Source organism: Suricata suricatta, chromosome X (assembly GCF_006229205.1).
Source record: "Suricata suricatta isolate VVHF042 chromosome X, meerkat_22Aug2017_6uvM2_HiC, whole genome shotgun sequence".
Taxonomy (NCBI): domain Eukaryota; kingdom Metazoa; phylum Chordata; class Mammalia; order Carnivora; family Herpestidae; genus Suricata; species Suricata suricatta.
Window position 1 is genome coordinate 71,889,545 of NC_043717.1, and position 27,320 is coordinate 71,916,864.

The 27,320-nt window shown below is 34.7% G+C and overlaps 1 protein-coding gene across 3 annotated transcripts in view; it reads left to right on the forward strand.

Annotated features, from left to right (window-relative positions):
• The window catches only part of RADX (RPA1 related single stranded DNA binding protein, X-linked), a 77,560-nt gene that overhangs the window by 35,574 nt on the left and 14,666 nt on the right, over positions 1 to 27,320 (forward strand). For 2 of the 3 annotated variants that reach the window (XM_029930060.1, XM_029930062.1), the window contains exon 12: positions 24,697 to 24,990. In XM_029930060.1, coding sequence (XP_029785920.1) covers positions 24,697 to 24,990 — 294 coding nt within the window. The remainder of the gene's footprint in view (positions 1 to 24,696; positions 24,991 to 27,320) is intronic. The other variant, XM_029930063.1, reaches the window with a different exon arrangement.

Consider the following 27,320-nt stretch of genomic DNA (forward strand, 5'->3'; position numbering starts at 1 on the left):
AGCTTTGCTCAAGATGCTGTGCGCTGCTGGAAATGAGCTGGGAGCTCCTACAGTCTAAGCGCTCACCCGGGCCTCCACCTGCCACCGACTCTTTGTTGGGGGTCCCGTCGGTGTGCGCCCTATTTTTTCCCTGTGGGCACCCGGGATTTGCTCAGTCCGTGCAGGGGGCGAGGTGTGCCGTGGAAATGCGGTCCGTGGTCCCGTTCCCAAAACCAAGTACGAATTGCTTGCACCTGGCGCAGTCGCCACTCTGACTGCTACCCGCCAGGGAGCGCACCTCCCCAGCGCAGCTGCTTCTCACAGCCACAGACGCCTCTGATTCCCCGCTGAGATGTCTTAGGGCTGGAGGCCATTCCTTCTCTTGTGCCACCCCATTTCGGGATTCCGGCTACCGGGCTACCCAGCAGTTATCTATGGAGTGGGTTTCTGTCTCCAAGCGCAGCCAAGCGTTCTATACCTCTTCTCCAGAGACAGTTCTATGAGCGTGTTCCGACTCTGTCTCTTCCCTTTGTCTCTCAAGCGCGCAGCGCCTGAGAGACAAAATGGTGCGGAAGGAGTTTACAGAGCTCCCTTCCTCTCCGCCATCTTGGCTCCACCCCTGGTCCACGTAGCTGTGGGGCTCCGTGCGGCGGACGAGGGTCCGGAGGCTGCGGCGCGGCCGAGCTGCGTGCTGTGCGGCGGCCCTGCTCCCCTCAAGGAGCTTTCTTTATCCTCTGGACAATAGTTAGGAAAAAGTCACCTGAGAGAAATTGGGATCTTAGACCTGTGCATCATGGAGGTGTGGTCACAGTTCAATGGACTATAATGGTAAGGACACTGAGCTTAGGAGGTAATGGTAATACCTGGTCTCCAATCAGTGAAACCCTTAAGGTCTTGACAAGGGTAAATGTGAAACTGCCTCAAAGAAAGCATCTTATAACTTAGGGTATTTGGGACTCCCATAGAAAGTTTCTGCAGAAAATTCATGGTTAAAAGTACAGATTTGCCAAGAAAATTAACTCCATTGAGGCAGATGTAATATGTGGGAAAATTTTACAGCCTGGGAACTAGAAATACTAAACCATTCAAAAAGAGGCTTTCTAGTAAATACATGTTTAAAACGTTAAAGGAGTGAATAGAAACCATAAGTTATATATTTACAATGGGTTGAAGAGGAAGCAAATGTAGATGAAGAGAGAATTAGTACATTTAGAAGATAGATACAGAGGAAATCACACCAGAGATAGGTAAAGAGATTGGCAAGGTAAAAGAAAAGTTGTAAGACTTGGTGGATAGGGTGAGGTCAATTTATACCTAATAAAAGTTCTAGGAGGACAAAATAATTAAGAAGAAGCAATATTTAAAGGGGTACATTTTCAAAATTAAGGATTATATATTAATCTTTAGATTGAAGGATCACAGTGAATCCTGAGCAGAAGAATTAAATTCATATGCAGATGCATTGTAGTGAACCTGCACTGCATGACAGATAGTAAATATCTTAAAATCTGTCAGAAAGAGGGGCACCTGGGTGGCTCAATCAGTTAAGCAGTGAAGCATCTGACTTCAGCTCAGGTCATGATCTCATGATCTCATGACTTGTGACTTTGAGCTCTGTGTCAGGCTCTATGTTGACAGCTCAGAGCCTGGAGCCTGTTTCACATTCTGTCTCTGTCTCTCTCTCTCTGCCCGTCCCCTGCTCACTCTATCTCTCTCAAATATAAAAATAAAAACATTAGAAAAATCTTAAATTGCCAGAAATAAAACACATGTTTATCCACAAAAGGAATATAATTAGACTGAAAGATTTCTTACCAGCAACAATAGATGCCTTAGATAATGGAAAATGTCTTCAAAATGTTGAAGGAAAATGTTTTCCAAGCTAGAGTTGTATGTCTAACTAAACAAACTTTGAGGGTGAAATACATATTTTTAGATATTCAGAGACTGTGAGAGTTATTACTCATATTGTCTCAATGAGTGAGTTATGAAAGAATTATTAAAATAAAACAAAAAGATATCAAAAAGCAAGGAGAAATGATCAAAGAATTTGGCAAAATATTTGTAAATATAACAAAAAACAGGCAATAAATATTAATAACTGTGGTAAATAATTTCATGGGATTTGAAACAAAGTAAAACTAAAATACTATTTAAAATAAGATGGATGGGAAGATGAGAATTAAAGCATTGTTAGGTCATTGTTTCTTTATGGAGAAAGGAAGTGATTGATGAACTATAGGCTTTGTAAGTTCAAACATGAAAGTTAAAAATTTAAGGGCATGCTGAAAGAATAGGTATAGGGGTATAACTTTCAAGCAACACAGAAAAAAGGGGGAATTGTGAAAATTTGATCAGGACAGTGGAAGGCAGAAATAAAGGGAAAAAGGAAAGAAAAAGCATGATTAAGAAAAACTAAAAAATAATATAACTGAAATAATTCCAAATACACCAACAGTTTCAACAAATGAAAACATGTTAAACTTCCACGCATCAATTTTAAAAATTAATCTAGTTATATGCTGCATATAAGAGACACAGTTGCGGTGCCTGGGTGACTCAGTTGGTGAAGCATCTGACTCTTGATTTCAGCTCAGGTCATGATCTCACAGTTCATGAGATTGAGCCCCACATCAGGCTCTATAGAGCCTGCTTGAGATTTTCTCTCTCCCTCTCTCTTCTCCTGTGCATGCATGCACTCTTTTTCTCTCAAAATAAACTTTAATATATATATTAAACATTAAAATTGAGAATATATATTCAATACATATATAGAGAATATATAGAGATATATATCTCATATATATCTCTATATATTCAATATATATTGAGAAAGATATATGTATCTCATATATCTCAATATATATATTGAATATATATTCTCAATTTTAATGTTTTCAGTGAAAAATAATAAAAATGTAAACTTCATAGTTTATAGAGAAGTAAAACGTATGACTGCAAGATCTCAAAGGCAAGAGGGGATATGGAGATATACTGTTATGAAGTTCTTATACTGTGTACATGAAATAGCATAACATCGTCTGGATGTAATAAGTTAAAGTTGTATGTTATAAATCCTATAGCAACCACTATAAAAGAGAAGTCCTAATAAGTCAATGGTAGAGCTAAATGGAATTATGTTTTAATATATTCAATCCAAGTGAAGACAGGATAAGAGAAAAAGGGACATAACGAAGAAATTTGTCAAATAGAAAATAGCAAAATAACAAATTTAAGCCTTAGCATATTGTTAATTACATTAAAGTGAATCGTATGAACACTCCAATTAAAAAGCGGAGATTATCATATTGGATGAAAAAGTAAGACCCAGTTACATACTATCTAAAAGAAATCCACTTTAAATATAAAGACACAATATAAAAAGATGAAAAATACACAGCATGAAAAGAAGGCAGGAGTGGCTATACTTATCAAAGTAGATTTCAGAGCAAGGAGTAAAGAAGAATATGATACTATTTACAGTTGTCAAGGAAAACATGCCAATCCTAACTGTGTAGGTACCTTACAGTAAAGTTTCTAAGTAAATGACAACTGATACATTGAGTGGAGAAACAGACATATCCACAATTATGTATAAGGACTGTAACATCCCTTTCCCAACAACTGATAGGAAAAACTAGACAGTAAATCAGTAAAAATATATAACACTATAAACTAACTTGATGTAATATTTCTAGAACACTCTACCTAATAATGACAGAATACATATTCTTTCAGGTACACATAGAACATTAACCAAGAAAAACCATACTGTGGCCATAAAACAAGTCTCAATATGTTTAAAGGAATCTAATGGTATGTTAACTAACTTGAATTTAAATAAATAAACAAATGTTTTTAAAAAATAATCTAATGGAGAAAAGCAAACCCAAACTAAATAGATGGAAATTTTGTATATGATTCCAAGAGACCCATATTTGTATATTTTAATATCTCTGATATTGGGATGCACATTCCAAAAAGAGTTAAAAATAATTATTTAATTTGCAATGTATTATTTTAGTGGCATATGAACTAATGGCATGTTTTAAATTTTGCTGCATTTTATGGTATTGTATGTTTAAATATTTTATTTTTAAGTAGTATCCATACCCAGTATGGAGCTCAAATTCAAATCCCAATATCAAGAGACACATGTTCTACTGACTGAGCCAGCCAGGCACCCCTATAGCATTCTAGAGTCAATAAAATATGAAAATAAAATTAAAAACAAGTTAGTGAAATATAAAACAAAAAAGAGAATAGTAGAACCTAAAGTTGGTTCTTTTAAGAGATTTACACAATAGGGAAGCATCTAGCAATAGTGACCAAGAATAAAAAAGAAAACTACAAATGAACAGTTGTATTAATGAAAGAGTATAAAACTTATAACTTTTTTAAAACTATAAGAGAGTGTTATAATTTAATTTGAAACATTTTTATAGCATTCATATTTTCCTTTTCTTAATAGTTTGTTGTCAAATTAGTTAATTTGAAACATTTCTAAGAACATCCAAAGCCAAACTGTTAATTGTTCATAGATACATATATATGAATCTATTCTGGAATGGAAAGTTACATAGCTAATTAATGATATTAGTTGTTTCTAGGGGAGGAGAGAAGAGAATGTGACCAGGAGAGTAAAAAAAGGAGATTTAAAACTCATCTTCAGTGCTCTGCTTATTTTATTATTTTATTCATATTTTATCTGAAGCATCCTGATGTGAGGAAACCAAATTCAAATAATTTATGAGACCACGGAAAAATTTGACCACAATATTTGATAATACTTTAAAATTATCATGACTAATAGTATGTTATCATGTTTTTTTTGTTTTAAGAAGTCCTTTAAAGATACACATTGAATTATTTATGGGTAAAATGATATCTCAAAGATTTGCTTTAAAATAGAACAGTAGGGTTAGGAGTAGTATAGAAAATACATGAAATAAAGGTGGCCATGTGGTGATAAATGTTAAAACTGGATGGTAGACACATGGGGGTTCGTTGTACTCTCCTACCTACTGTTGATGTTTTAAAACTTCTACAGTAAAATACAAGACAATATTTGAAGCAAAGATGGCAAAATATAAATCTGAAAATGTGAATTCTGGGTTTTGGATATACTGGCATTTACTATGGTATTCTATGTATTTTTCCAGTTTTTCTGTCTAGTAAAAGTAAAAGGTAAGTTTAAAATACTAGAGCATACAGGCAATACCTGAACTAACTCTTAAAAGATGAATAAAGTTTTGTCAAATTAGCCCAGTGCATATAAGCCTAAAACGGTTTTGGCACAGGTACAAAGATAAGACTTTTCATGGAAATCTCAAGGAATCACCAATTGTTGTAGTGTTACTAGAGTATAAAGTGTAAGGCAGGGAGTAGTCTATTGGCTGAAGAAATTTTAAAGATCGACATTAATGGAGGACCGAATATGCCATATAAAGAAACTTGAAATTTATTTTCTAGTCATTAAGGGAGAGATTTTAGAAAACATTAAGCAGCAGTATGGCATGATTTGTTTTGTATTTTAATAGGTAACGCCGATGCCTCTGGAAGGGATAGGTTTAAGGAAAACAACTCTAGAGCGAAAGAAACCAGTGAATGAGGATAAAGGCCAGGGATAGAGCAGTGGTAAGAAGGAAAAAGATTAAGGGAAGAGATGAGAGAAAAATTTGAAAATACAATCAAACATATCTGGATATTGATTAAAAGAGGCTAGGGAAATGACTTCAGGGATGCCTCATTTACCTACCCCTTGTCTTCATTTGACAGATTCAGTATTCTAGTTTGGGTAGGCAGTTGTGTTAGTTTGCCAGGGCTGCCATAAAAGACCACAAACTGGATAGCTTAAACAAAAGAAATTTATTTTTTTTCACAGTTCTGAAGGCTACAGTCCAAGATCTATATGTCAACAATTTTGGCTTCTCTTTGGACCTCACCCCATAGTTTCAGATGGCCATCTTTTTGTGGTGTGTCCTCACCTGATTGTCCTTCTGTGCATACACATCCCCGGTGTCTCTCCATATACCCACATTTTCTTATAAGGATACCAGTCAGATTAGATTAGGGCCCACATTAACAGCTTCATTTTAACTCAAGGGCCACTATAAAGTCCTTATTTTCTTTATATAGTCATATTCTAAGGTAGTGAGGGAGTTAAGGATTCAAAATACAAATTTCGTGGTAACAGTTCAGCTCAAAGCAGCAATGTCATCAACTAAAAGAGAGATTACATTTTTATTATGAAAAATTTCACATATATACAGAAGTGAACAGAATGGTATAACAAACACTCATTTTAAAATAATAGGTTTTAATATTATTTAGGTATGGCAAGTCCATCATATCAGGATATAATTGCCATTGAAAAGATAGTTATTATATTCACAGATCCCCCGAGGAGGGGACACACCATGCCATGGAAAGCACCGGGTCAGTCAGGAGGTAGAGTGAATGACAGGAAAACATGGTATGAGACATTTTTTTTTTAATTTTAGAGAGATAGAGTGTGAGGGAGGGGAAGAAGGGTAGAGAGAGAGAATATCTTAAGCAGGTTCCATGCTCAGCACAGAGCCTGACATAGGGCTCAATCCCACAACCCTGGGACCATGACTTGAGCTGAAATAAAAAGTTTCTGATGTTCAGCCGACTGAGCCACCCAGGCTCCAGCACAAGCCTTTGTTGTTGTTTCTGTGGAAACAAACAAGCAAGGCAGATAAGCAGATTTATGATTGACTAGTTTAAATAATTTCAGCAGGCTCTGGGATATAAGGGCTGACCCTAGTTGTCTGGTCCCTCCCTAAGGTCATTAGGGTAGGGGAATTAGTGGCTCAAAGTATGAGAAGCCTTATAACGGTGATTGGGCTGTGGGCTCTAAGATGGTTCATATGAAAGGTCCAAGGCAAATTGTCTCTGTGTCTGAGAATTGGCTAGCCCAGGGAGGAGCAGTCTGTCCAGGTTCACCAAAGCCCCAGATGGCAAAGCATCAGAAACACATGGTTAAGACAAATACTGCGTAATCTCACCTGTGTATACAATCTAAAAAGGTCAGACTCATACAGGCAGAGTAGAATGGTGGTTACCAGGGACAGGGAAGTGGGAGAAATGGGGAGATGTCAGTCAAATTTGTAGTTATGGAGGATGAATAAGTCTAAAGATCTAATGTACAGCATGATAACTATAGTTGATACTATATTTAATACTGGAAATACACTAAGGTAGATTTCAGATGCCCATCATGTATGTGAGGAATGATACATTAATTCATTTAACTGTAGTAATATGAATATAATATCATTATGTTGTAAACCTTAAGTATATATAAATTTTATTTAAATATATTAAAAAATGGGGTGCTTTGGTGGTTCAGTCAGTTGAGCATCTGACTCTTGATTTTGCCTCAGGTCATGATCTCACAGTTTGTGAGTGTGAGCCTTGCGTCAGGCTCCATGCTGATAGTTCAAAGCCTGTTTGGGATTCTCTCTCCCTCTTACTCTGCCCCTCCCCTCACTCACACACATTTGCTGTCTTTCTCAAAATAAATAAATAAACATTTAAAATATTAAAAACTGGAAACTGAAAGAAATCTATAGACTAGCTGCAGATGGAGAGAAAATATTCTCAAGATAATATATCTGACTAAGGACTGGTATCCAAGACAATGAACTGCTAATATACAAAACAAAATAGACAAAACTCTAAAATATTATGAAGAGAGAAATATTACACAAAAGAGTACATTCTGTATGAATTCATTTATATTAAGATTCAGAACAAGAAAAAGTAATCTATGGTGGAAAAGTCAGAACAGTAGTTGCCTTAGTATGGAGTTTGGACTGATATATAGTGATTGACTAGGAAAGGGCAGAAAGAAAATTCTGGGTGATAGCAGTGCTTTATATCTTCAGAGGGGTTTTTGGTTACTTAAAGTACATACATCTGTCAAGTGCACATAACTGATATTTGTGTATTTCTTTGTATATTTTATATTATAATATTTTAAACAAATATTAAACTGGGTAATATGCATGCTGAAACTTTTTATCAAAAAGGAAACAGAAGTCTTTATTTGAAAAGAATACAAATAAGATGGATTAATAGGTGGATAGAGATGGACATAGCTCATGCATTAAAATGGGAGAATCTAAGTGTAGCAAATATATAGTGTTCTTGTAAGATTCTTTTAATTTTGTCATATACTTGGAATTTTTCATAATAAATTGATAGGGGAAAATACAGTATGAAGGAAATTCTCATTTCTCATCCAAGAAAGCACATGGATAATATACCAGTGTTATTCATCACCCAGTTCCCAATAGTTATCAACTCTAGACCAATCTTGTTTCACCTGTTCTTATACCTATTCATCCCACATTATTTGGAAACAGATATTATAGCACTTCATCTGTATAAATTCCAGTATATATCTCTAAAAGATAAGGACTATTTTAATATAACCATAATATTATTATACCTAGAAATATTGGCAGTAATTTCTTTCTTTTAAGGTTATTTGAGAGAGTACACATGCAAGAAGGTAAGGGCAAAAGGAGAGAGAGAGAATCCCAAAGAGATTTTTTTCATTTATTTAAATTAGGATCCAAATAAGACCCTCCTATTGGAAATGACTGATAAATCTCATACAGATTCTTAATCTGTAGCTTCCTCTCTATCTATTTTGCTTTTCAGTAAAATATATTTGTTAAAGTTACCAGGTCATTTTTCTGTACACTTTCCCACAGTCTAAGTGTTGCCAATTTCATGCTTATAATCTTTTTTTTTATGTTGGTCATAATGATTTTATTTATTTTATTTATTTATTTTTTATACAATTTATTTTTTTAACATATGCAATTATTTTCCGTCATTTACAATACAGTAGTTACAATGATACTCCAACCAGAAAAGCAAAGTAAAAAATCAAAACCCCCACTTCTATTTCATGTAATTAGACTTACACAGAAATTAGAAGGTTAGGTACCAACTAGTTAATCACCAGTTGGTATCATGCTTATAATCTTAAGGTGCTAGTTCTTATTTATTTTCTGAAACTTGATAGTTGGATCTAGAGAGTTGGTTAAAGTTGGGTGTAATTTGTTGGGGTCATGACTACTTCATAGGTGCTATTTTCTTGCATCAGGAGGCTCATGTAAATATTTTAAATACTCACTGGCAAATTCTACCAAATATTTAAAGAAAAATATTTAAATATTTTTATTATGGTAAATATTGTGTTTGCGGTAAATATATATAGCAAATTTTGCCATTTTAACCATTTTTAGATGTACAATTTAATGGCCTAAAATATATTCACAATGTTGTGCAACCATCACTATCCATTTCCAAAGCTTTTTCATCACCCCAAATACTCTATACCCATTAAGCAGTAACCCCTATTTTCCTCTCCCCCAGCCCTTCATAACCTTTAATCTACTTACTCTGTGAATATGCCTATTTTGGGTAAATACATAGGTTGGAATCATACAATATTTGTTCTTTGTGTCTAGCTTATTTCACTGAGCATGTTTTCAAGATTTGTTCATATTGTAGTGTGTACTAGAACTTCATTCCTTTATGTGGCTAAATACTATTCACATATACACATGTATATATATGTGAATATATACATTTTCTTCAACCACTTATCCATTGATGGACACTTGAGTTGTTTCCACCTTTAAACTATTGTGGATATTGCTGCTATGAACATTGGTCAGCAGGTATTTGCATCCCTATTTTCAATTCTCTTGAGTATACACCTAGAAGTAGAAATACTGGATCATATGATAGGGGGTTTTTTTGTTTAAATTTTGAGGATGTGCCAAACTATTTTCCATAGCAGCTACAGCATTTTACATGCCCACCATAAATGTGTGAGGGTTCTAACTTCTTCGTATCCTTGCCAGAACTTTTTTTATTTTTTTCTTATTTTTTATTGTAGCCATCCTGGTCAGTGAGAAGTGAAATATCATTATGATTTTGATTTGTATTTCCATGATGACTGATAATATTGAGCATCTTTTCATGTGCTTTTTATGCACTTGTATACTTCATTGAAGAGTTATGCATTGACTTATTTTGCTTTTTTTTCTTAACTTAGCAGGAGGGAGAGAGGAGAGGAAAAGAGAAAGAGGGGGCGAGGAGAGAGAGAGAGAGAGAGAGAGAGAGAGAGAGAGAGCGAGAGAGAGAGAGAGAGCATGCACACAAGCAGGGAAGGTGCAGGGAGAGAAGAGAGAATCCCAAGCAGGCTTCACATTGTCCACACGGAGCCTGACGCAGGGCTCAATCTCATGAACTGTGAAATCATGCATGACCTGAGCCGAAATCAAGAGTAGAATGCTATAGGTCTAACAGGAAAACAGGAGAAACCTAATGGAGGACCAGGGGGAGAGGAAGAGGGAAAGAGAGTTGGGGAGAGAGAGGGACGCAAAACTTGAGAGACTATTGAATGCTAAAAATGAACTGAGGGTTGAAGGGGAAGAGGGAGGGGGGAAAAGAGGTGGTGTTGATGGTGGGCACTTATGGGGAAGAGCACGGGGTGTTGTATGGAAACCAATTTGACAATAAACTATTTTTAAAAAAAAGAGTAGGATGCTTAACAAACTGAGTCACCCAGACACCCCCCTTGATTGTTTTTAATTGAGTTGTTTGCCTTTTTGTTGTTCAGTTTGGGGAATTTTTTATTCTGGATATTCAGTCTCCATCAGATACATGATTTTCAAATGTTTTCTTCTATTTTATAGGTTTTCTTTTACTTCCCTGATAATGTCCTATAATGCACAAAACTTTTTTCGCACATATCATGTCTGTTCCGTCCCGGCCAGCAGGTCGGTTGATCGTCACAGGTTCCTGAAGGAGGGAGTGAGAAATGGGGACAGGGGGCACAGAGAATGGAGGCAAGACAAAGTTTCTGATCAAGCCCCCGTTTATTGAGAAAATACCCACTCCTTATACAGGGTTCAAGGTGGGAAACAGGCAACTCGGTTGCTAGGAAACAGGGTCAAGAGATTAAGGCCAGGGTAAAGGAGAAACCAAACTAAAGTTTTTAGCACAGCGCCTGAGGGGCCGACACTGCCCTGCCTGCAGGCGGTTGATCTTCGAACTTCTGGCAGCTCCCAACAATATCAAAATTTGCTTAGCAATGAAACCATAAAATATTGATGGGATGAAAATTCCTAGACTTCAGTAATTATAAGAAGAGACATTTAAATCTATTCTCCACACTGACATCAAAGCAATCTTCAAAACACTAACCAGTTCATATTTCTTGCCTAAAACATTTTACTAGCTTCCCATTTGTTAAATAAAGTCCAAACTCATTAGCAAAGTAAAATACATCCTTCGTGGTTTATTCTTATTTTAATGAGCTACAATTTATGAGGGTTTTTTTCTTTTTCTTTACATACTTTATCAATACTTTGTTAAATATTTCTTTCAATCTCATGATTTTGGTGTCATACCTAATATTCCATTGCCAAGTCCATGATCGTGAAGATTCTTTCCTGTTTACTTATGTTTTATGATTTTTAGCTCATATATTTAGGTTGTTGGTCTTAAATATAAGAATGTAACCTAAATAGGTTGCTAAATAGGGCAGCATACAGGGGTCCAACTTTATTCTTTGGTATGTGGAAATTCAGTTCTCACAGTATCAATTGTTGAAAAGACAATTCTTTCCCTACTAAATTGAGTTGGTATTCCTGTTGAAAATCAAATGGCCATAGATGCATGTATTTATTTCTGAACTCTCAGTTCTGTTCCATTGGTCTAAATGTCCCTATGCCAGTAGCACACAATTTTTAAAATTTTTTTATGTTTATTTATTATTGAGACAGAGAGAAACAGAGCATGAGTGGGGAAGGGACAGAGAGAGAGGGAGACACAGAATCTGAAGCAGGCTCCAGGCTCTGAGCTGTCAGCACAGAGCCCAATGTGGGGCTTGAACCCACAAATCATGAGATCATGACCTGAGCTGAAGTCAGTCACTTAACCGACTGAGCCACCCAGGCGCCCCAGTAGCACACTATTTTGATTACTGTAACTTTGTATTGAGTTTTGAAATTGGGATGTATGAGTCCTTCAACTTTGTTCTTTTTAGTCAAGATTGCGTTAGCATTCAGGACTCCTTGTAATTCATATGAATTTGAGTATCAGGTTTTACCATTTCTGCAAAATAAGTTTTTGCAATTTTGATAGGGATTGCGTTAATTATGTAGAAGACTTCATATAGTATTGATAACTTAATAATATTAAGTTTTCTAGTCCATTAACTTGTGATATCTTTCTGTTTATTTAGGTATGCTTTATTTCAGCAATGTTTTTTAGTTTGTAGTACACAACTCTTTTACCTCCTTTCTTGAATGTACTTCTATATTCTTTTTGTTTCTATTATAATTGGAATTGCTTAAGGCACCTGGGTGACTTAGTCAATTAAGCCTTGGACTTCAGCTCAGGTCATGATCTCACAGTTTATGAATTTGAGCCCATGTCATGCACTATGCTGACAGCTTGGAGCCTGGAGTCTGCTTTGGATTCTGTGTCTCCCTCTCTCTCTGCCCCTCCCCTGCTGGTGTTCTGTCTCTGTCTCTCTCAAAATAAATAAAAGTTAAAAATTTTTAAAAATTGGAATTGCTTTCTTAATTTCCTATTCAGATTGTTTATTGTTGGTTTACAGAAACTCACCCAACTGGTGTGTGTTGATTTTGTAACCTGGAAATAGGATGATTTGGTTTATTAGCTCTAGTTGCCTTCCTCTAGATTCTTGCAGATTTTCTCTACAAGGGATTATGGCTAATGCATACAGAGGTCATTTTATTTCTTCCTCTCCAATTTAGATTTATGTTATTTCCTTTTCATATCTAATTGCTTTGCCTAAAACTTCCAGTACAATGGTGAATAGCATTGGTGAAATCGGACATCCCTGTCTTGTTTCTCATCTTTAGGGGGAAAGCTTTCAGTAATTTATCATTGAGTATTCTGTTAGCTCTGCCATTTTTGTAAATGCCCATTTTCATATTAAGGAAAATTCTGTCTGCTCCTAGTTTTCTGAGTTCTTTTGTTATGAATGATTGTTGGATTTTGTAAGATGCGTTTTTTACAGTTTTTGCTTAAATTCCAATTAGTTAACATGCAGTGTAATATTACTTTCAGGTGTACAATATAATGATTCAACACTTCCATACAATACCTGGTGCTCATTACAACACATGTATGTCTTAATCCCCATCACTTATTTCACCCACTCCCCCATTCCCCTCTGGTAACCATCACTTTGTTCTCTATAGTTGAGTCTTTTCTTGGTTTGCCTCTTTCTTTTTTTCCCCCATTACTTGTTTGTTTCTTAAATTCCACATATGAATGAAATCATGTGATATTTATATTTCTCCAACTGACTTACTTTGCTTATCAAAATACTTTCTAGCTCCATCCATGTCATTTCAAATGGCAAGACTTCATTCTTTTTAATGGCTGAGTAATACTTCATTGTGTGTGTGTATAGCAATGAGATATATATATATACATATATATATGTACACACATATATACAGCATATATATATACACCACATCTTGTGCATTTATCAGCCAATGGACACTTCAGCTGTTGCCATAATTTGGATATCATAGCTAATTCACTCTAAAGATTGGAGTGCATGTATCCCTTTGAATTAATGTTTTTGTATTCTCTGGGTAAATGCATAGTAGTGCAATTGTTTGATCATAGGGAAGTTCTATCTTTTAGCTTTTTTAGGAAACTGTATCGTTTTCCAGCATGGCAGCACCAGTTTGAAATCCCACTAACAGTGCTATAGGGTTCCTTTTTCTCCACATCCTTGGCAACACCTGTTGTTTTCTTGTGTTGATTTTAGCCATTCTGACAGGTGTGAAGTTGTATCTCATTCTAGTTTTGATTTCTCATTTCCTAATAATGAGTGTTGTTGAGCATCTTTTCATGGGTCTGTTGGTCATCTGTATGTCTTCTTTGGAAAAATTTCTATTCATGTCTTCTGCTCGTTTTTAATTGGATAATTCATTTAGTTGTATAAGTTCTATGTGTATTTTGGATACTAAGCCTTTATCAGATATGTCATTTGCAAATACCTTCTCCTCCCATTCAATAGGTTGCCTTTTAGTTTTGTTGGTTGTTTCCTTTGCTGTGCAGAGGCTTTTTATTTTGATGAGGTCCCAATAGTTTATTTATGCTTTTGTTTCCCTTGGCTCAGGAGACTTCTTTAGAAAGAAGTTTCTACAGATGATGTCGAAGAGGTTACTGCCTGTTTTCTCCTCTAGGACTTTGATGGTTTCCTGCCTCACATTTATTTAGGTCTTTCATACATTTTAATTTTTTAATAGTATAATAAACTGGTTTAGGTTTATTCTTGTGCATGTTGCTGTCCAGTTTTCCCAACACCATTTGTTGAAGAGACTGTCTTTTTCCCATTGGATATTTTTTCCTACCTTGTCAAAAATTAATTGACCATATAGTTATGGGTTCATATCTGGGTCTTCTGTTCTGTTGATCTATGTGTCTCTTTTTGTGCTGGTACCAGCATATTTTTTTATTAGTACAGCTTTGTAATATAACTTGAAGTCTGGAATTATGATGCCTCTAGCTTTGCTTTTCTTTTTCAAGATTGCTTTGACTATTATGGATCTTTTGTGGTTCCATACAAATTTTATGATTGTTCTAGCTCTATGAAAAATGTCATTGGCATTTTGATAGGGATTGCATTAAATAAGTAGATTGCTTTGGGTAGTATAGACATGTTAATAATATTTGTTCTTTTAATGCATGTGCATGGAATGTCTTTCCATTTGTGTCATCTTCAATTTCTTTAATCAATGTTTTGTAGTTTTCAGAGTACAGGTCCTTTACCTCTTTGGTTAGGTTTACTCCTAGGTAGTTTATTGTTTTCGGTGCAAAGGAAATGGGATTATTTTCCTTAATTTCTCTTTCTGCTGCTTCATTATTGGTGTATGGAAATGAAACAGGTTTCTGTATGTTGATTTTGTATCCTGCAACTTTATTGAATTCATGTGTCAGTTCTAGCAGTTTTTTGGTTGAGTATTTTTGGATTTCTATATAGTTTATCGTGTCATCTGCAAATAGTGGAAGTTTGACTTCTTCCTTGCCAATTTGAATGCCTTTTTTTGCATTTTGTTGTCTGATTGCTGAGGCTATGACTTCCAGCACCATGTTCAATAACAGTGAGTGTATATCCTGTCTTATTCCTAATGATAGAGGAAAAGCTTCCAGTTTTTTCACATTGAGGATGATGTTAGCTGTGGGTTTTTATACATATGGCCTTGATTATGTTGAGGTATGTTCCCCCAGACCTACTTTGCAGAGAATTTTTGTCATAAATGGATATTGTACTTTGTCATACGCTTTATCTACACCTATTGAAAGGATCATATTGTTCTTATACTTTCTTTTATTAATGTGATATGTCACTTTGGTTTGTGTATTGAACCATACTTGTAACCCAGGAATAAGTCCCATTTGATCATGGTGAATAATTTTTTTAGTGTACTACTGTATGATGTTTACTAGTGTTTAATAAAAGAAGCTTTGCATGTTTCTCCATTCTCACTTTGAATCTGCTGGTGTCTTTAGGTATAAAATGAGTCTCTTGTAGACAGCATATAGATGGGTTTTGTTTTTTATGCATTTTGGCACCCTTTGTCTTTTTATTGACGTGTTCAGTCCATTTACATTAAGACTAATTATTGATAGATATGTATTTAGTGCCATTTTATTACTTGTTTTGTTGTTGTTTCTGGAGATATTTTCTCTTCCTTTCTTGTCACTTTTGGTCTTTCCTTCCCACTCAAAGATTTATTTGGTCCCCTTTAATATTCTTGCAGGGTTGGTTTGGTGGTCATGAACTCCTTTAGTTTTTGACTCTTTGGGAAATTTTTTCTCTCCTTAAATTCATCTTTGCTGGATAAAGTGCTCTTGGCTGCATATTTTTCCCATTCAGCATTTTGAATATATCATGCCAATACCTTCTGGCTTGTCAAGTTACTATTAAGAAATCACCAGCTAACTTTATGGATTTTCCTTGTGGATTAAGGGGCTTCTTTCGTCTTGCTGCTCTTAAGATGTTTTTCTTCATCACTGTTTTTTGCTAGTTTAACTACAGTGTCTTGGTATTGGTCTGCTTTTGTTTATTTTGATGGGTGTTCTCTGTGCTTCCTGGATCTAGATGTCTGTTTCTTTCTCCAGATTAGGAAAATTTCCAGCTATTACTTATTGAAGTAAAATTTCCCCCCTTTTCTCTCTCTTCATCTTGTGGGACTCCTATAATACAAATGTTATCCTTAAGTCTATTCTCTTTTTACATGATTCTTTTTTCTCTCTTTTGTTCAGCTTCATTATTTTCCATTATTTTGTTTTCTAGGTCACTCATTTGTTCCTCTGCTTCTTCCATTCTACTGTTGCATCAAGCCTGTTTCCAATCTCATTTATTTCATTCTTTATCTCTGACTGATTCTTTTTAACTCATTTATCGCCTTGGCAAGGGTCTCACTGGTGTCTTCTATTCTCTTCTCAAGCCCAGTGAGTATCCTTATTGTTGTTGCTTTAAATCTTCCATCAGGCATGTTACTTCTTTCTGCTTTGCTGAGATCTTTGGCTGTGGCTTCATCTTGTTCTTTCATTTGGAATATAAATTCCTCCATATTGTCATTTTTGTCACAGTCTCTGCCTTTTTCTCTGTGTTAGAAAAGCCAGTTATGGGCTCCTGTTCCATCTTTGATGTAGCCTCTTCTCTCCTTTTAGTTGTGGAGTTGTGGAGTTTATTCTATCATTCTTCAGGTTCATTTCTCCAGTATTTAGGATGATTTTATAGTTCTCTATTTGTGTTCATGGGATAAGACATGTCTAGGGTCTTCCTATTCTGCTGTTACCTTATTCCTCCTTTCTGGACTGTTTATCTTTCTGGAACTTACCAGAAACCTTCCTGGTTTCTGTTAATTTAACCTGTCCTGGGACAGGAAGTCTGTTCAGCTAGGGAATGCTCCTCTCCCATGTGTCTTCCAGCTCAGGCTCTTGGATACCTTTTTTGGATCAAATAAAATGATTCTGTGGTATTTTCTTCATTCTATTGATACAATGTATTATGTGTTTACTGATCTTTTCTCTTGAATTACCCTTACATTTCTTGGATAAATCCCACACAGTCTTGGTGTATACTCTTTTTAAAAAGTTACTGTAATTGGTTTGCTAGTATTCTGTTGAGTATTTATGCATCTATATTAATAAGATGCATTGGTCTGTCATTTTCTTTTCTAGTGGTATCAGGGTAATACTGGCCTCATAAAATGAGCTTGGAAATGATTTTTCATCTGCTATTTTTTGGAAGATTTTTGAGATGTATTGGTGTTAATTCTTTAAATATTTGATAGAATTCACCACTGAAGCCATCTGATGTTAGATTTCTCTTTGTTGAGAGATTTTTAAGTACTCATTCAATCTCTGGTTACAGATATGTGGAGATTTTCTATTTCTTTTTGAGTGAGTTTAGGTAATTTATTTCTAGGAATTTCTCTGTCTCGTCTGGGTTATCTAATTTATAGGCATATGACTGTTCATAGTGTTCTATTATAATCCTATTTCTGTAATGAATCTTACTTCCATTTCTGATGTTAGTTATTTGTGTTTTCTTTCTTTTTAGGAGGTTAGTATAGGTAAAGATCAATTCTATTGATCTTTAAAAGGATGAATTTTTTTTTATTTCATAGATTCTATCTGTTGTTTTTCCATTCTCCATTTCATTTATATCTGGTTTAAGCATAATTATTTCCTTCCTTGAGTTTAGCTTTCTGTTTTTCTCATTCCTCAAAGTATAATGTTAGTTGAAATTAAGCTCTTCTTTTTTAATATTACCATTTCAGCCAAAATTTTACCTCTGGTAGCTATTTTCACTGCATTCTATAAGGTTTATGTCGTATTTTTGTTTTCATTCAAGGTATTTTATAATTTCCCTTGTGATTTCTTCTTTGACCTATTAGTTACTTAAGAGTGTGTTGTTTAAAGAAGTCCACATTTGATGCAGGTTTACTATGCAACTACTGCTCATTTTCAAGTCAGGGGTTAAAGCCATAATAGTGGGTGGCACACACGAGGGTATTGTTTAATTTCCACATATTTGTGAATTCTCCAGTTTTCCTTCAATTATTAGCTTCTAGGTTCATTCCATTGTGGTAACAGAAGATACTTTCTATGTTGTAGAAAAAGAAATTTTGTGTGCTTTTGGTGGGATTGTAAATTGTACATTGATATGGTCTAGTGACTTTTCCTCAAATTTTTTGGGGCTATTTCTTTTTGTGTGTAATCCCTGAAAGGTCTTTTACTTAGCATGTATTAAGCTATTTTTTGACATGCATTTCTTTGAATAACAGGTACTAAAAACTGAGATACTACCCATTCCAGTATTTCCAGATTGGCTCTATTTTCGGGCTCACCTTCAACACTTAGCTAGACTTACACCAAGCCTAGGAATCAGCCCAAGGTGAAAATCGTAAGATCTTAGGTCTTTTCTGTGTATGCGTCTTATCCTGAGTTTGTACTTGGCTTTCTGAATTTCTGAATTTCCCAAGACACAAGAATGATTTTGAATGTACCAATTTCCTAATAAAAGTTTGTCCCTGGTTTTTCTTCTCTGGCTTTAGGCAGTTTACATCTCAATGTAACCTTATGCCCCAGGTATCTGGGGGTTGTCTGTCTACCTTCTAATGTTTTCCAGTAACACCAACTGCTTTTCCAGCCTTAGTGAGTTCCAGATTAGGAGAAACAGAGACAGGAGTCTTGTCTCAGTCCTTTAGAAAACCTCACACAGGTTAGGAAAGATCTACACAATAATTTGTGAAAAACATCTGCTCTGCTCCCTCCAAAATCTTGGACCAGGGTCCCATGCTAGGAATGCAGGTTGCCTTCTTCAAGAATGCTACCCTGCTGGGGACGAGTGGGGCAAACACAAGAAAACAATGCCACAAAGCTTTCCTAATATTTCTAAGTGACCTTTTTCTTGATCCGGTATTCACTTTGTTGCTGTAAACATTTGATTGTTTTTGATTTCTGATAAAGTCATTTCTGACAGTTCCTGCTTATTTTTAAATGTTTTGGGGTGGGGGTGTGGAATGGAAACTTTGAGCTGCCTACGGTGCTCTTTTGCTCACTCATAAAGTTTTCTTGTTTCTTGATATTGTTAGTGGCTGTTGATAATAAATGCTTAGGACCATTAATTCATAAAGGGCTGCAAAATAATCATACCTAATTCTATCATTCCTTCTTCATTCAGTAGCTGGTATAGCTTTATAAGAAGAAACTTCTAATTTATTATTTGGTTACTAAGATGTACAGTTCATTGAGGAAAGGCAGGGCATATGCTTGATTCTTTCTCTTTATCAATTTTTAAAACAATGAGTTGGATCCCAAGAATTTTCCAAAGATCACCAACTGGATTTTGTCTTTGGTGTATTTAATAATATTTTGAACATGTATTTAAATATACTTGATGTGTTTTTTCTTGTGTAGTTGCCATTTTTATTACTAGCCACACTATCTCATCTTTTGCTAGTAGGAGACTCTTCAAATTTGTCTATAAGTCATTTTGATATGACTCTAATAGTTGGCGCAGTAGCTTTTTGATATCTGATTTGACAAAGTATATCCATGTCCACTGTGAACATTTTCTGCCCCCGACATGGAATCAGCTATTTCTCCACAGAGCTCTGGTATCTGAAGACTACAGATTAAGCATTATGAATGTTGATTGATATAGGTCTAGTTATAATTTCTAGACCTTTTCAATGGACAGAACTAGAAAATGTACTCAACTCACTGGTTAGTTGCTTAGTTATGACAAAATATGTCATGATTTCATTTTTATATTTTCAATTCAAATTCAAAACTACAGAGTTTTGACTTAGGAGATAAAGATAAAAGAGAGGTGTTTTTTTTTTTTTCCCACTGCAAGAATCCTAGCTCTGAAAACCCTGGAGATAATATAATCAGAATATTACATAGTAATTTGTTTGCTTTCACTCACCACATATAAAGACAGTTTCAGAATAATCACCTCAACATCAATAATATTACTATAAACAGCTAAAGTTTGTTTTGTTTGTTTTTCAATGATTTTATCTTTTGAATATGCCCACTAAGGATGTATGAATTATTATACTTTAAAGCTACTGATGATATTTATTTCTGTGTGGTTACACTACCAACTGGACAGAAATCTTTAGGTTCATTTCTTTTATTTTCATGCTTAAGACTTGCTTTCTTTAAATAAGCATATAATTTTGTAAATTATTTTCATGGCTCAATAGTCAAATACACAAAAGAACATATACTTTAAAAAGTTTAGTTTTTATCTCTCTTCCCTGAATCCTGTTCTTTCTCGCCCAGTATAAGTAACTTTTTAATTGATTCTATGATGTATTTTTCCATTGTTTGTTTTATAATATAAGCAGATATATGTGTATTTCAAAGAGAGAGACAGAGTCGTGTTCCCCTTTCTTAGATTATGAGTGGTACAACTACCTTTCAGAGTAATTTGACAGTACCTAATTTATTTAAAATATGTTACACCCTCTGACCTATGTGTTGGGTGCACTGGGAGACATGCTCTAAGATGTTTATTGGAACTATTGTAAGTAATGTGACAATGAAGATAAGGATGTATGTATGTTTTCACGTTAGTGTTTTTGTATTCTTTAGATAAATACTCAAAAATGGAACAGCTAGATATATATGGTAAATCTATTCTTAATTCTTTTTAAAAAATACCTTCATGCTGTTTTCCTAGCAGCTGCACCAGTTTATGTTTCCACCAACAGTGCATGAGGGTTCCCTCTCACTCCACTTCCTCTTCAATAGTTATTTCTTGCCTTTTTGATAATACTCATTCTGACAGGTGTGAGGTGATATTTTGTTGTGGTTTTTATTTGCATTTCCCTAGTAATTAGCACTGGTAAACATTTTTTCATGTGCCTATTGGCCGTCTGTGTATCTTCTTTGGAAAAATGTCTATTTAGATCCTCTGCTCTTTTTTTAATCAGATTTTTTTAACTGTTGGGTTGTATGAATTCTTTCTATACTTTGGATATTAATCCCTTATCAGATATATGTAAATATCTCTCCCCATTGAGTAGGTGGCCTTTTTGTTTTGATGATGGTTTCTTTTGCCATGCAAAAATTTTTTAGTATGATGTAGTTCCATTTGTTTTTTTTTGTTTTTTTTTTTTTTTTTGCTTTTGTTCCCCATGCCTTTGGAGTCAGACCCAGAAACACATCACTAAGACCAGTGTCTTAGTGCCTTGGGAGCCTACTTGCCTATGTTTTATTTTAGGGATTTTATGGTTACAGGTCTACATTCAAATCTTTAATGCACTTTGTGTATGGTTTTAAGTTACTGGTCTAGTTTCATCCTTTTGCATGTTGCTGTCCAGTTTAGTCAGCACCATTTGTTGAAACAACTGTCCTTTCTCCTATGTATCTTCTTGACTTCTTTACCATAAATTAATTGCTTGTATATATGTAGGTCTTTTTCTGGGCTCTCAGTTCCATTCAGTTGATCTGTGTGTCTATTTTTGTCCCAAATACTGTTTTAATTACTATATAGCTTTGTAGTATAGTTTGAAATATGGGAGTATGATACCTCTAGCTTTGTTATTCTTTCTAAAGACTGTCCTGGCTATTCAGGATTTTTAGTGGTTCCATACAAATTTTAGAATTATTTGTTCTATTTCTATGGAAAATGCCATTGGAATTTTGATAGGGATTGCATTAAATTTGTAGATTGCTTTGGAGAGCATGGACATTTTAACATTATTAATTCTTCCAGTCCATGAACACAGAATATCTTTCTATTTGTTTGTATCATCATTTTTTTTTCATCAGCATCTTATAGTTTTCAGTGTACAGGTCTTTTACCACCCTCATTAAACTTATTTGTAGGTATTTCATTCTTTTTGGTGCAATTGTGAATGAGATTACTTTCTTAATTTCTCTTTATGATAGTTGTTAGTATATAGAAGAAATACCACACATCTCTGTATATTGATTTTGTATCCTGTATCTTTACTGATTTTGTTTTTTAGGGGTTTTTTAGTGGAAACTTTGGGAATATATATATCATGTCATCTGCACATAGTGACTGTTTTACTTGTTTTCCAATTTGGATGCCTTTTTTTTCTTGCCTTATTGTTCTAGTTAGGACTTCCAATATTCTATTGAATAAAAGTAGTGATAGAGGGCATCCTTGTCTTGTTCCTGATCTTAGAGAAAATGCATTCAGTTTTTCACTGTTGAGTAGGACAATAACAGTATTACTGAGATCACAAAACATTAAAGGTAGCTTCTGACTTACACACTTTTTAAAAAATCTATTTTATACTTGCTACTGAGTGAAAAGATACCCTGTTATTTTCTAGCGTTGTAGATCTTGCACCACGGTGGAGTTAGTAGGCATAAGGGGTGAAGAGGCAAAGAAAATACCTCCTCTCCCTCCCAAATGCTTCCATACACCCCTGCCCATCACTTTTATTTATATAATCAGAAATGCTCAGGGTAGATTTTCTGAGGAAATAAAATCACCATGTAAATGTATGTACATCCATACGTTTATGATTTGATGTTTTGGGGGGTGTTGTTTGTTTTGCCTCACAACTGAAATGTGGTCTTCTACTCAAATTTTCCTCACTAAAACATGTTTCCGTTCTCACCAAAAATTAGGGTAAAATGAATCATTAAAATAAGTTATAATATATAATCACACAGAGTTTAGCTAGGTAACTAACCTGTATCTTTGTTGTGCATTAAGCTTAAAAACATGTGTTTCATATGGCAATTTAATAGTATTCAATCTAAAAAGTTCCAGTTCATAATGTTCCATCATATCTTTAGAAAAACCTAAACTGTATCTCCTAATTATTGCCTTTGAAATCTTGCTTTTCACAACCAGTGACTGCCAATATCTCTCGCGTTGAATTCATACCTATTTGTAATAATTGTGAACCTATAGTTGGGGTAGGTAGTTACAGTCCCAAGTTACTATAAAAAACAAAGCAGGATTTTTGAGAGGAATTTTTCAAATAAAAATTTATACCTTGCCAGTCCTTGATGTCAACACTGAAACAAGCATAGAAAATATTGACTTATTTCTGTCAAGGTCAATCATAGGATATTTTTCTGTAAGGTAGATGTAATTATTTCATTTTAAAAATTTGGAATATCCTATAATTGGTTCTTTGCATGCTATATTTTAGAATAAATAAGTCAGGAATGCTCACTATAACTTGAATCATTGTAATAGTTACTGCTATTTTAATTATGTATTTGTATAAGTTTAGGGAAAGGATATTTATTTTAGGAGATAAAAAAGATTAAGTCTTTATACAATTCTCAGTTTAGTCCTATTAACTGAATTTTCCTCTAGGCTTTGATTGATTCCTTTATTTTTCATGTGCAATTAAATTTTTTATCCTTTTGTTATCAAGCATTATTATAGGAAGTGAAATGCTCATCACCTGAATTTTGAATTAAAACACTGTTTTGTAATATTGCAGTGTTTTGAATTCTTGGTGAATAAGAAGTACATATTCAACTTCATCTTCTCTTACAACTCAGTATAGTATTTTACCTCATAATAAATTTTAGTAAGTCTCCAGCTAGGTTTAAAACCTAAGAAAGTAGTCTAGGAATAGGGTATGTTTCAAAAGCAGAAATCATATATTAACCACATTGAAACCTTGCTGTTAAAACTCCCTCTGGCCTCAGCACGGTTTTTTATGCTAGGATAATATTGAACACCAGGGCATAGGCCACCTGCAAGAAAGCAATTGAGCAACCTTGGTAAACTCTGAGACAGAGGTGCTGTCAGCTTGTCTCCGCTCCCAGAACTGATAGCAAGAGAGTCTTATTCCAGACCGTTTTCTCTGATTCTGCTATTTGTCTTCAGTTCCCAGGGTGTATTATTCAATTAAAACATTATTTTACCAAAGTTCTTAGCACAGTATCTGGAATATTTATAATAAGTGCTCAATAATTATTTGCCTTAGAAACTAAATGTGTTAGGTAAATTGTACATAAGTGATAAACTGACTTGATGATAGAAAACAATCAAAAATTGAAGGGGTCTTTCATCTCCGTTTAGTTCCCTCTTTGTTTTCCATGTTATTTAAATCTGAAAGGAGTATCATATATAATAAATGGTCTTCATGAAGGAGAGTTATATCATTAAAAAACACTGTATTTTGTATTTGTTCAAGCTGCTTTTAGCGAAGACAAACAAAATTTTAAGCTTGAATTCCACCAGTAGTGAGTGGTGGTCCCATCTCTAACAGTTATGAATTTGACCTAACTTGAATTTGTCACTGAATATAAAAGAAATATTTGTTTATTTGAGAGAATTTAGAAAATACAGAAAAAGTATAAGGAAGGTAATTATAAATCTTCATAATCCCAGCAACAGAGAAAACAATATCAGTGTTTAATATTTTGGAGTAAAAGTTTATTTTGAAAATGAATTTAGTTCATGCTTCACTGTAATAAGAATTATCTTTTAGACATTCAATTTATATACTTTTTTTTTATTTTTAAAGCTAACCTATTCCTCATTAATCTGTGCTTTTTTGTACTGAATGACTTGATTTGGTTGGTTTATAAATAAGGTCCATTGTATTTGTCTCATTGTGTCTTTAGCAGATCAAGAAAGCCCAAGCCCTAGTGCCCAAGGGAAAGCAAGAAAAACTATAAGTGATAGATGGGAAAGTCCTCTCTGGAGAGAGAAAAAGTTGGGCTTAATGGATCACCTGCATTACAGCTGCATTCATACTGAAAGTATTCCCCGGAAATTTGTTTTGGGGCATAGAAAGTTTCTCACTGAGCAGTTTAATTCTCAGCCTGCAAAATACACACCACCGGAGGGAAAGCCCCCAAAACTTGAGGACTTTAAAAGCGCCCGAAGCCTTGGACATTTTGAAATAACCATCCTAGGTAAGTCCAGTGTTCTTTTATTTGAACATTATTAATTTTATATGTTTTCAGTATAGATGATACTATTTTGCTTTAAGAAATTATGCTCCCCCCTCCAAAAGAAATAAAGTCCAAGGAGAGCTCCTGCTTGGCTCAAACCAAAGGAATGGAGCACTAACTCTGGAATATATTAAGCTCTGTGGGCTTTTAAACATTGGCAAGTCCTAGGAAAGTATTTGGGCAGAGAAGAATGGGAACCAAGGGAACTTTCCTCTCCCCTAACAACCTGACTACTTCTAAAGCTGATTTTGTTCTTCTTTAGCCACTGCTTTCTTACTCATGTTCTCTGCCTCTTTCTCGGTGTATCTGAAGTGTTGAAAGGTAAAATGTAGGTTAAAGAAAAATGGTACCAATCGTACTAATCAAGAGAGGCTTCTGTGAACAGAGATCTGTTTAGCCTTTGAAGAAAATAAAATTCTCAACTAACTCAGGTTTTAACAGAAAGATTCCCTGGTCTATAAGGGAAAATAAACTGATTTTCTCAGGCTGTTCAAAGCTGAAAAGTAGCTATAGAACTTACAGAAATTTAAAAGGCAACACTTTTCTTTTTCTAAGACAGCAAACTGATGGTTACCACAGAGAAGGTGGGTGAGGGAATGGATTAAATAGGTGACAGGGATGAAGGAGGGCACTTTCTGTGATGAGCACTGAGTGTTGTAAGTAAGTGTTGAATTGCTATATTATTTACCTGAAACTGATATTACACTGTATGTTCACTAACTTGAATTTAAAGAAAAACTTTTTAAAGAGTCAACACACTTTTAAACTTACATTTAATTTTACATTTGTTTCCAATGAATGAAAAATGTACACACAAAAAAGTTTCTAAAATAAAAGCCAAAATAAGCTATTCTCACAGTCAAGGAAAAAAAAACTTTTTATTTGTTTTGTATCATTTAAAAATTTTTTTTAAATATTTATTTTTGAGAGAGAGACAGAGTGTGAGCGAGGGAGGGTCAGAGAGAGAGGGAGACACAGAAAAATCCAAAGCAGGCTCCAGGCTCTGAGCTGTTAACAAGGGGCTCAAACCCACGAACTGTGAGATCATGACCTGAGCCAAAGTCGGACACACAACCAACTGAGCCACCCAGGAGCCCTTATTTGTTTTGTATCTTAAGGGAAGGTCATGTTACCTTAAAATAAAAGAATGAGGAAAAGTCATTAGTAAATTAATTTAATGACTGAAAGAAAATGCATTTCAAAGAGTTTATATCTACAGCACTGGAATGAATTACCTTGACCTTTATCAAGATTCTTCCTCCTTTTTAGTCTCTCCCACTCCCTCTTCTCTGCCTCCTCCCACATAAGTATGTACATACATGTGATTGTGCATATGTGAATAATCTATGAAAAGTAATGAATTTCCACTGCTATGTTAGACATGTCAGACCTAAGTTTTAAATGTTTGTTTTATTAGACTGCATTTCTTGGTCTCTTTGTCTCACTTAAAAGCAAGAATCAAATATGAGGAGGGAAAATTTGTTGTTCTGTTCAAACAGCTCTGTACAATTAGAATAGAATCCTACCTGTTTTCAAGGACTTAAGGTGGTTTACAGGGATAAAAGACAATGAAAAATAAGCCACAGATGGATAAAGCAGAAAGAACAGTGTTTGAAAGGAAACGGGAAAAGTACATTTTACTAGACACTTGCAAACAACTCAATTACCATTTGGCAGTAATTTTTTTGTGAGCTTTCTGGAAGGAAGAAAGAAAGGGGATTCCTGAGGAGGTATTTAATTTTCAAGTTAAAAGAAGTTTGGATATCATTTAGTCCTGCCCCCTGGCTAGGTAGAACGCAGGCCATTATTAAAATTCATGTCTCCTGAGTCTCTAAACCTATCTTCTATTGCCGAGAAAACAAACAGTCATATATAGGAAGGTCGTTATTTTTTCCTCTGTCAAAACTAAGTCTGAATTTACCATATGAATTCCTTGTGTAAATAGCACAGAATAACAAATGGGTGGATATTTGCAACTCTAGTTTTCCTTTTTAAAAATGTGGAATTGCTCTTCAGATAATTGATTCTTACATCAAACTTATAATATATAATCAGTATAATAGTCAAATATTAGTAAGGCATTTCTGTAAATGAGTATATTTTCACCTTAATTATTATATAATCCAAGTGCTTGGCTCTCTAATCATTTAATTTAATACAGAAATGAAATCTAGAGAACTAATATAAATGGTTTTGATTCACTGATTCTTATGGAACCTTGGTAGGAGGGGTAGCCTATCAAAATCATCTGAGGGAGACCTTCCCATACTCCTTAAAATTCTGGCACACTG